This window comes from Anopheles merus, chromosome 2R (assembly GCF_017562075.2).
Source record: "Anopheles merus strain MAF chromosome 2R, AmerM5.1, whole genome shotgun sequence".
In the NCBI taxonomy this organism is placed as follows: Eukaryota; Metazoa; Arthropoda; class Insecta; order Diptera; family Culicidae; genus Anopheles; species Anopheles merus.
Genome location: NC_054082.1, coordinates 5,459,537 through 5,469,124, shown reverse-complemented (window position 1 = coordinate 5,469,124; position 9,588 = coordinate 5,459,537). Strand labels below are relative to the sequence as shown.

The 9,588-nt window shown below is 44.8% G+C and overlaps 1 protein-coding gene across 1 annotated transcript; it reads right to left on the bottom strand.

Annotated features, from left to right (window-relative positions):
- Positions 1-6,618: 6,618 nt before the first annotated feature.
- On the bottom strand, positions 6,619-9,537 carry LOC121591057 (cleft lip and palate transmembrane protein 1-like protein). Its single transcript, XM_041911409.1, has 7 exons — positions 8,899-9,537; positions 8,641-8,833; positions 8,166-8,522; positions 8,031-8,099; positions 7,554-7,963; positions 7,224-7,475; positions 6,619-7,141 (listed from the first exon to the last, which is right to left on the bottom strand). Exons 1-7 carry the CDS (start codon positions 9,150-9,152, stop codon positions 7,006-7,008), a joined length of 1,671 nt encoding a protein of 556 aa, XP_041767343.1. The 5' UTR covers positions 9,153-9,537; the 3' UTR covers positions 6,619-7,005.
- Positions 9,538-9,588: the final 51 nt, after the last annotated feature.

Sequence of the window (9,588 nt, the reverse complement as noted above, 5' to 3'; positions counted from 1 at the left end):
AGTGCAACTTCCATTGATAATTGACGCTCTCGGTCCCTCGGTTTCCTCCCCGCTTCAGGCTCCCATCTCAACAAGTGGGCCATGATTCGGGGCCATGGCGGCGGCGGCGGCGATCCACGAACTCAAGCCCTCCGGCGCACACCGAAGGATACAACACGCACCGTGCGTACTGGTATTGGTCAGCCTGAACCTTGGACGTTTCGGTTCGGCTCGTGATCTCTGCGCAAGTCCTCGACAGCTTCCGGTTGTTGATGCGCATGATTGCTGTCCTGTCTCTTCCGTCAGGGATCTCCACCACCACCACCACCACCACCAGCAAACACCGTTATCATCCATCGAGCTAATAATGTCGGTACATAAATATCCCCCCCCCCCCCTCACAACCACTACCATCAGTGCTTCCGCGGGCGAATCTCTTTCTCTGTCCGTTGAATTATGCATCGCATGGAGCACGACGCGTTTTTGATAGGGACGAGCTCACTCACTTCAACCTCCCATCGGGAGAGCGTGCGAAGAAGCGAGACAGAGAGCAAGAAGGGGGGTTAAAAGGTTCAATTTCACTTTGCGACTGTATGCGTGCGTGTGTGTGTGTGCTCGCTCTGTTGGAAGGAGCGCCCGCGCTGGCTGGAAACGGGGGACAAAAAGATGGTTGCTTTGATTAAATTTCGCGTTTTGACATCTCCGGAATTGGTCTGTGTATTGAATTTAAGTAGATTGTACATAAGTTTTTCACCCACCTGCCGACCGCCACCACACCACACCCCCGTTCTTCCAAGTGTGTTTCGGTGGTGAAAATAAAGGGGAAAATCAGCCCGTGTCCATATCTTTCACACATATGTTTCGAGCCCACGTCCCGTCTGTGTGCGGGATGCTGTCGGCGATATGTGTGAGCGATACTACACATAACGTACGATATAACGGAAAGCCCCCGTAACACAACGGCCAAAGCTTCAAAGCTGCCACTAAACGATGAGCGTGCTGGCGCGATGTAATGCGCTCCTCGTGCTTCGTTCGTTCGTTGTTTCCGCTTCGTCCGGTAATGATTCATCTCAATTCAATTCAGTGCAGCATTGTCCGTTGGTCGGGTCCACCATATGCCCGAGAAACGGAGGTCACTTGGCCCTTCTCTTCACCGCAGGGCCGGAGGCCGCAAAACAATCTGGCCCGTTTACCCTCCGATACACCTCGTCAAGGGGCCGTGTGTACTTTCTAGCTTGCTTCCTGGCTCCACCAAAAACACAGCAAAAGGATGATAGGACGTACTTTGTCCCGATTTGAGTCAATACACACACACACGCACACAACCTCTCTCTTACTCTCTCTCTCTTTCTCTCCCATCCCCATTACGCGGAGACGAACGGACGGACGGACATGCGCTTGCGTTTGCGTTTTATGTGTAGCAAGCAGGGGGCCATTTTTCTTGTTTTATTCCACCCGCCTTGTGCCTGGCCTGCTGGTTTCTGGCTTTCTTTTTGCCCCCTTGCCTCCTTTCCCCTCCCTTCCCCTTTTGGGATGACTTTTTCGCACCATATTTCACAATTCGCTGCCCAATTTGTGGCTCACGCCCGATTCAAGTGGTGTAGCAGTGGAGCGAAAGAGAGCTAGAGAGAAAGAGAGCGAGAGAGTGGGAAGAAGGACACGGGACAAGGGGAAGCATATGTATGCATTTATGTATGTTCAGCACAAAATGCCCTCTCCCCACCCCCCTACCCCCGGCACGAAGCAAAGGTCTTCCGCTTGGTCTTTTCCATTTCTTTACATCAACATCGCGGCATCCGTGAGGGACCGATATGCTTCCTTCCTTTTTGGAAATGGTTGGTTTCGCTGGATGTCTGGGAAAATGGGAAAAGGGAGAAGAGTAGGGTGGGGGGAAACGCGGTACAAATGTCACGTACGGTACTTTAGCGAACGATTCCGGCCATAATAGATCACTGAAACGCAGCACCATCATAAAATCATCGCACAAACCGTCCTCCTGCTGCTGCTGCTGCTCGGTTTTCCTTGTTCCACGTGGACGTACGGGAGAAGAGGCCACTAATCAGGATTGATTAATTTTTTTTTCGATGTTAGAAGTGGTAAGGTGCTCATGCAAGTGGGAATTATTATATTTATGATTCAATATATTGTGCTTGTTGTATAACGCGTTTGAAGATGTTTTGTTAGAGGATATTTCAAAGCTACATAAAGTCAAATTAAATACATTATTTCTTTGAAGGTGTTTTCTTCTTTCAAATTAATGGTTTCTTTTCTCATTCATCTTGTCGATGGCATTTAAGTCGGAAATGCCGAAAAAACTTATCTAAGCGTGATCTTCTGATGATGTTTGTACTAGAATTTATATAAATTAGTTCAACTCAATGCTATGGTTTCTTTTATTTTTATTTTTTAATTATTTTACTCAACATTTTGATACAAAATCAATAACGAAATAATTATGAATTATTTAACATTTATCACTCTTTTCAATTCAGAATCTAAAAAAGGCAATACAAACATGGCATTTATATTTTCCAGAAAGAAATCTCCTCCTTTTAACCTTTTTTTTCTTTTTTTTACTATTTATTATTCTATCGCCAAACCCCAAACTCCACCTCCCCAATACCTAGAATCCATTCCACATCATCTACTAACGTAAATAGCTCACGTATTACCCACCACAAAAACAGCAACTTCAGCAAAAACAAGCTCTCGCGAAAATGGTCCACTTTTTGGGCTGGCAAAGTTTTGTTCCGAACAAATTATCATAAAGTGCGGAAGGAGGAGCAGAGCTCGGGAAATCGACAGGAGTCGTTTCAATTATCGAACGGTTGGTGCGGCTAAATTATCATAATTCGAAAATGCGATATTCAATCACCATAGAATGAACAGTAAGTGTAACAGTAAATGGGAAAAGGAGAAGGTGGCTTGTTCAATGCTTCACTGTGCACGTTTATCATGTGATAAGTAATAAAGTTAATATCGCCTTTATGGTTCAATAGAGTAAGCAAACTTTAAGCACTTTTGAAAGTTGCGTAAAGGGAGCTGTTTACGGAATAAAACATGAAATATGCAATGGGTATTCAATCAAATCCAATAGGAATTGTAATTCTAACGCTATTAACGATCAAGATATTATTTCTAATAGGAACTCGTCAACTGCAATTAACCACCAACCACCAAAGTAGGCCAAATATTGAATGCTAAATTGCATTTCAACAGTGAAAAATCGGTCCTCTCTTTCTCTCTCTCTCTCTCTTTCTGATCACTTGATTTAATGTTGTATACTTTCCACATACACACACACACACACACACTCTCTCTCTCCTCCATTGCACAATTTATCAATTCAACCCACCCACCTTCGGCACGCAATCGAACTGGTCGCGAACGGAATCGAATTAGCGAGCAATTATTAAGCCTAATAGAGTCCGCGTCGCAGTCTAACGAGTCGCAGCTAGATAGCGGCCACCAGCCGGCGGTCAACTACCGTTTTGGCCCATAAATTACTTATGCAAAAGCTCGGCGCGCGAGTGGGCATCAGTCCAGTGCGTCCAGTGGTCGTGGGCTGGATGGTGCGAGGATCGGTCAAGTGTGCCAAATATTTGCTAGCTGGTGGTGAATGGGCATGATAAAATCGATAAGAGCGGGTGCGAGGCACGTGGCCATAATGGGCCATGATCAACAACCCCCGGAACCCCGGAAACAACACGGCCTACTCCGATGGCTGGAGATGATTATTGCACGAGTTTATTTCCTCCCATATGGAAAGACAGAAAGAGAGAGAGAGCGAGAGAGAGAGAGAGAGAGAGAGAGAGAGAGAGAGAAGGAGAGGATGAAAAGATGTAACTGATTTTCATTAACCAGTTGGACTTGGTTGGTGGTTTCATCCGGTTATTTACAGTTTGGCGAGCTTTCGGTTAGTATTACACAAAGCATTGCCTCTATTTCAATTTTAATATGTACTTCTACTCAAAAAATGCTGAATTTAGTACACTTTTAAAAGGAGATTCATCAAAACGTACATATAAAATTCAATTCAACCCATTTGTGCTTTAATGTCAGCTAATAGATTATTAAAACAATCCACCAGACGCTGTTTGGTTGCGGTCTAAAATTTAATAACGATGATAAGTGATGCGATAAAGCAAATTAGCGAATAATTTCGGCATATTTGTGGCAACACCATCGTTTGGCAGCGAGCTCCCTTCCAAAAAAAAAGAACAAGGCCCATTAAAGTTTATAGCCTATCTTCAACTACCGGAAGTGAGCTTCGATTCGACCTCAGGTCTCAGCACGGACATGCCTCCTCTTCCTCTCTCTTTCTCTCTCTCTCTCTCTCCTTCTCTTAAAAAAACCCGGCAGCAATAGTTAGTTAAAAATGTGATGAAAAATCGTTCGCAGAATTGTTTTTTAATTCGAACGCATCACATTACTTTATCATGCGCATTTGTTTTGCGCTGGTTGGTGCGTTCCGTTTTTTTGCGCTCCGTTTTCAGCGGCAAGAAAAGTCATGGCGTGCTGTGTTTTTCCACCGTCTTACCCGTGTGGGATGGAAGTCTGCCAACCAAAACCATCCCCACCCGAAAACGACGCAATTTTCTCTTTCCACCCACCCTCCCAGACCTCCCATTATTCATCTCTCGATTTCATACATCTTTGATGTGTATACGTATAAGTGGGTGTGGGCTGGTGAGTGGGTGGTTGTGTAGGGGGACAGGGAAAGAAAAACTTCCCCAAATGCTGCATCCCGATTTGGCGACGTTTCAACATTAAATGTCTTACGAATAAAGAGAGCAGAGAGCAGAGAGAGAGAGAAGAGAGAGAACTTGAGGATGATTTAGAGATGGTTTTAATGAAAATTTACCGAAATGGCATTAATAATTCTGTGCAGATTTTCCTCCTATTTTTACCCCCCTTTAAAAAAACCCCCTTTAAAGTTTATAGCCTATCTTCAACTACCGGAAGTGAGCTTCGATTCGACCTCAGGTCTCAGCACGGACATGCCTCCTCTTCCTCTCTCTTTCTCTCTCTCTCTCTCTCCTTCTCTTAAAAAAACCCGGCAGCAATAGTTAGTTAAAAATGTGATGAAAAATCGTTCGCAGAATTGTTTTTTAATTCGAACGCATCACATTACTTTATCATGCGCATTTGTTTTGCGCTGGTTGGTGCGTTCCGTTTTTTTGCGCTCCGTTTTCAGCGGCAAGAAAAGTCATGGCGTGCTGTGTTTTTCCACCGTCTTACCCGTGTGGGATGGAAGTCTGCCAACCAAAACCATCCCCACCCGAAAACGACGCAATTTTCTCTTTCCACCCACCCTCCCAGACCTCCCATTATTCATCTCTCGATTTCATACATCTTTGATGTGTATACGTATAAGTGGGTGTGGGCTGGTGAGTGGGTGGTTGTGTAGGGGGACAGGGAAAGAAAAACTTCCCCAAATGCTGCATCCCGATTTGGCGACGTTTCAACATTAAATGTCTTACGAATAAAGAGAGCAGAGAGCAGAGAGAGAGAGAAGAGAGAGAACTTGAGGATGATTTAGAGATGGTTTTAATGAAAATTTACCGAAATGGCATTAATAATTCTGTGCAGATTTTCCTCCTATTTTTACCCCCCTCGTTCTTTCTCTCTCTCTCTCTCTCTCTCTGTCTTTCTCTCTCGCTCTTTCGCAGTGCTTTTGTTGGGTTGTGGCGTTTTATTGAAATGAGAGGGCTCTTTTATTGCTTTTGGGAATGGCATTTGACTGGTTTTTTTGCTCCCTTTTTTGCTTAAGCATGAGAAGCACGATCACATTTCTCCGTTTGAATTGAATGCATTATTATTTCGCTTCTGCGAGACACGTCTCGCGCCATGTACTATCTCCATCGTTGGTGGTTTTGTGTTGGGTTAGCTAGGATTTGCTTCCAATTTCCTTCCATTCATAGACAATCAGTTGGTCAGCATGGTTGGAGCTGAAATTGATTCGCTAAAGGAAAAAATAGTTTTATTGGGAGCTTTTCTTTTTCGGGGAGGAGATTGTCTTAATCAAATTGAAATGGTCGCTCTACTGCGGTCTCTCCCTTTTCGGTCGATGCGCTCTTTTCTTTCCATTAATGCCCGGCCAATTTGGACGCCACAGAAGCCCATCCTTTCGATGTAAGATAAGAAAGGAGCTACGCTAAGGAAACGTCCAACGACCAAGCCTCAAATTGGGCAAACACATATCGGGAAAGCCTTTTTCTTCGCTATTGTTGCCCCTTGGTGTCCGTCTTTTAGTAGATTCTGTAACCTTTTTTCGTCGCTTCCCTTTGGAATGAGATGAAGATGAGCTTGTTTCCGACCATGAATGAGCAGGCTGCTCGTACGGAATGTAAAACAATCATTCGGCGTATGGCAGCTTAATTTTTTAGCTACTATTTGGACGAACACGGTTCTTGCCTTCACTGCAATTCATGTGGTCATTTGTAAGCGCCTGTTTCCATTTCTTTCATTCATCTTCACAGCCCAAAATGATTGGAATATTTGTTTCCTGCCGTCGTACGTGCTATTTGGTTGCCAGCTGCAACTCATATTTCACCATTCCTATTCCTTATTCCGCGTCAATCAAACCGTTTCTTGTGCTACAACAGTTCAATTCGTCTACGCCAGTGCTGTGCAAGATTGATTCGACTTTGTTGCTTTTATTTTCATTCTGTATTCAAAGAGCAGTACGATACGATGCACTACAAACGGTACCGACAAAGCATTTCGTTAAATGTTGTGAAAAATAAAAGTATAAAGTACGATATTTCATTTACTAATTCTAAAACATAAAAATGGATGGAACTGAATGACTCGCAACGATGCACGTTCTAACAGTTGTACTACTATAATTTGTTTAACTTCTTCAACTGGAATAATGCTTTTCGAATCTTAAATGCAATAAAACGTTCTTTTTTGTGTGTGCGTGCGTTAGCGCTTGCTTGCCTCATGTAATATTGCATTTTGAAATCGGCAAAGGTATTCTTACAGCCTAGTTGTGCTGCCTGTTAACTGCATTAGAACGTTTTAATTGTCTTTCTTATTTTCCTTCCCGTCGAGCTTCTTTGACTTCTGCTCAGTGTCGCTGGTCGTATCGGTTTGATCTTTGCCCATCAGTGCACGCTCGTCCTCGTCAATGCGCGATTTGTCGACCGGATACAACCTAAAGAGAGTGAGAGAGAGGACGTAAATTGAAGGTTCGTAAGCCACTCAAAAAAGGGAACAATTTCCCCTTTTACACTTACCAGCGTTGGTACAAGTACACGAGAAACACGATATCGTCCCGGAAGCAAGCGAACCGGTGGGCAGTGGGCATCGTAATGATGAAGGCAAACACATCGTCGATGAACGTATTGAACGCTTTGTACATGAACACACGCCACGGTAGGGCGGCGACTGATTTCAGCTTGTAGTTGATAAACAGCTGTGGCAGCATAAACAGGAACCCGAACGCATACACCCCGTTTGCCAGTGAGCTGATTGTCCACGAGTACCAGCTGTGGGGTGAAAATAGATTAAAAAAAAAGTGTTAATGCATGTCTGTTCTTCCACGCTAACATCCCTCTGTGGCCTACCTTTTGTGGGGAAGATAGAGCAGTGAATAGATAGCTCCACCAACGCACAGTGGGTACAGTATGTAGCTTAGATACTGCATCGCCTCCTTGTCCAGCTCGAGTGTATTGTTTTCCTGCGTTTGAATGGAAACATCCGCGATACCGGCGGTATCGTTCGCACGGAACCGTACACCGTGACGCAGGCTAATGTCGAGCTTGAGGATTTTCTTCGCCTTCCACATCTCAATCAGCGTGCCAATGCCGGTCGGTATCAGGATCAGCAGAGACGTTTCTTCGTCCATCAGGTAGAAGAATATTATAATGTGGCTGAACGTGCGCCACAGGGTGCTTCGCAGCGACAGGCCAGCGTAGTGCCGCTTGCGCTTCCAGAACAGGATATCGTTTTTGAACGAAAGGAAGTCGATCAGGAGCTGCAATAATGGTGTGTTTTTGTTATAAATAATATAATTTATGAATTTTCCCAGTAAATACGCTTACATGAACACTGCTAATGATGATTGTTCCACACAGCAGATACACATTCGTATCGGAGAAGATCGATTTCACCTGTAAAGCACAAGAGAGCGTTATTTATTGAAACAATTCTTCATGTGTAATATGCAACTGCCCTACCTCATCGATATCCTTCTCGCTGAACCCTAGCTTCGTTAGATCCGACATGGCCCGTTCGATCTGGGCCAACATCTTAATCTTGCCGACCGAGCTGGGCGCGTAGTGGATCGTGACGGTCGCTTCCGTTGCCGTCGACTCGATTTGCACCAGATCCGACAGCTTTTCCTTAGAAAAATCATTCCGTATGATGGGCATCACCAGCTTGTCGGGTGTGATGCGAATATCCCGGGCCAGCTCGGCCGGTACATCCCTTGGCGAGACGGAAAACTGTTCGGTGATGATGTGTATGAACACGTTTTGGCGTATGTGAGCGACGCGCTTTTGGTTCATGGGTCTGGCCTGCTTTTTTGCTGTTCCCTGTGGAAATGGAGATGGTCTCTTATTTATCTCCCTCTTTACTAAATAGAATCTAATTGACCTGTAGGTCAAGAGGCTTAGGATCGCTTCTGTGAGTACTTTCATCGCGCTCCCCTACCTTATCGTTCAGCAGATTGATCGTGGCCGTTCTGGGCACCATGTAGTGCGTCAAGCCAAACTTTTTGATCACCGAAGTGCTCTGGCTGCGGACCGAGTCCCAGTCGAGCGATTTGGCACCCTTCGTCAGCACGGCAAACAGGTACAGCGTACCATTGGAACGTGTCTCCTTCGGCAAAGTGATGGTGAAGGTTCTAAAAAAACATCAATTCGTTTCAAGCGATGGTGGTTACATTCATTTAAGTTCCCTGATGCTTACCGGTCAAGCTCAATGAACGGATCGAACGGATTGATGGTACCGAGCTTTGCCACCTTGGCCGCATTCGGTGGATTGGCCAACGGGGAGGTGTACAACGAAAGCTGCAGGAACTTGCCTTTCGTCAGCTGGGACCGGTAGCAGGGCGTATCGGTACATTCCGGTGCCCGGAACAGCATGTAAAGTGTGTACGTGGAATGTAGAATGTAGCATAGGAAAATGATGCCGCACACCGACGATATGGACATTAGCTTCATCGTATCGTCTTTTCTTTAACAAGGGGAGCGGCGCTACAGTTGGATACACAAATCTTCTCGATGCTCTGGAGTAGGAAACGAACAAATTACATCTTATCACAACACATTTTCGATTGGGAGGAATGTAATTAACTTAGGATGAAGCCTTTTTCTGTGTGTGTGCGTTGGCCTCTCCCGGTATGATTTTGACAACAAATCTCGGACTTTGTTTACGTTCCGATCACTATGGGCGTGGCGTGCGTGTGCTCATGATTTTCTGCTGAAATTACAGCAACGAACGAAAGTGTTGCTTTGTATTGGGATAAAAGTGGATGATGACCAGTTTCTTTTATTTTTATTTTAATTTTAATTTTAGGAAAACCACTCAAAAATGATTTATTTTCTTAGAAAATGTTTGGCCACGAGCTGTCGGAGTATTGTAGCTAGTGATGGGAAA

Coding starts and splice junctions, on each gene's coding strand:
- LOC121591057 (XM_041911409.1), bottom strand. CDS start 9,152: ATGAAGCTAATGTCCATATCGTCGGTGTGCGGCATCATTTTCCTATGC. Junction 8,523..8,640: donor TCAATCTGCTGAACGATAAG/GTAGGGGAGCGC, acceptor CCATTTCCACAG/GGAACAGCAAAAAAGCAGGC. Junction 7,142..7,223: donor GTGTACTTGTACCAACGCTG/GTAAGTGTAAAA, acceptor CACTCTCTTTAG/GTTGTATCCGGTCGACAAAT.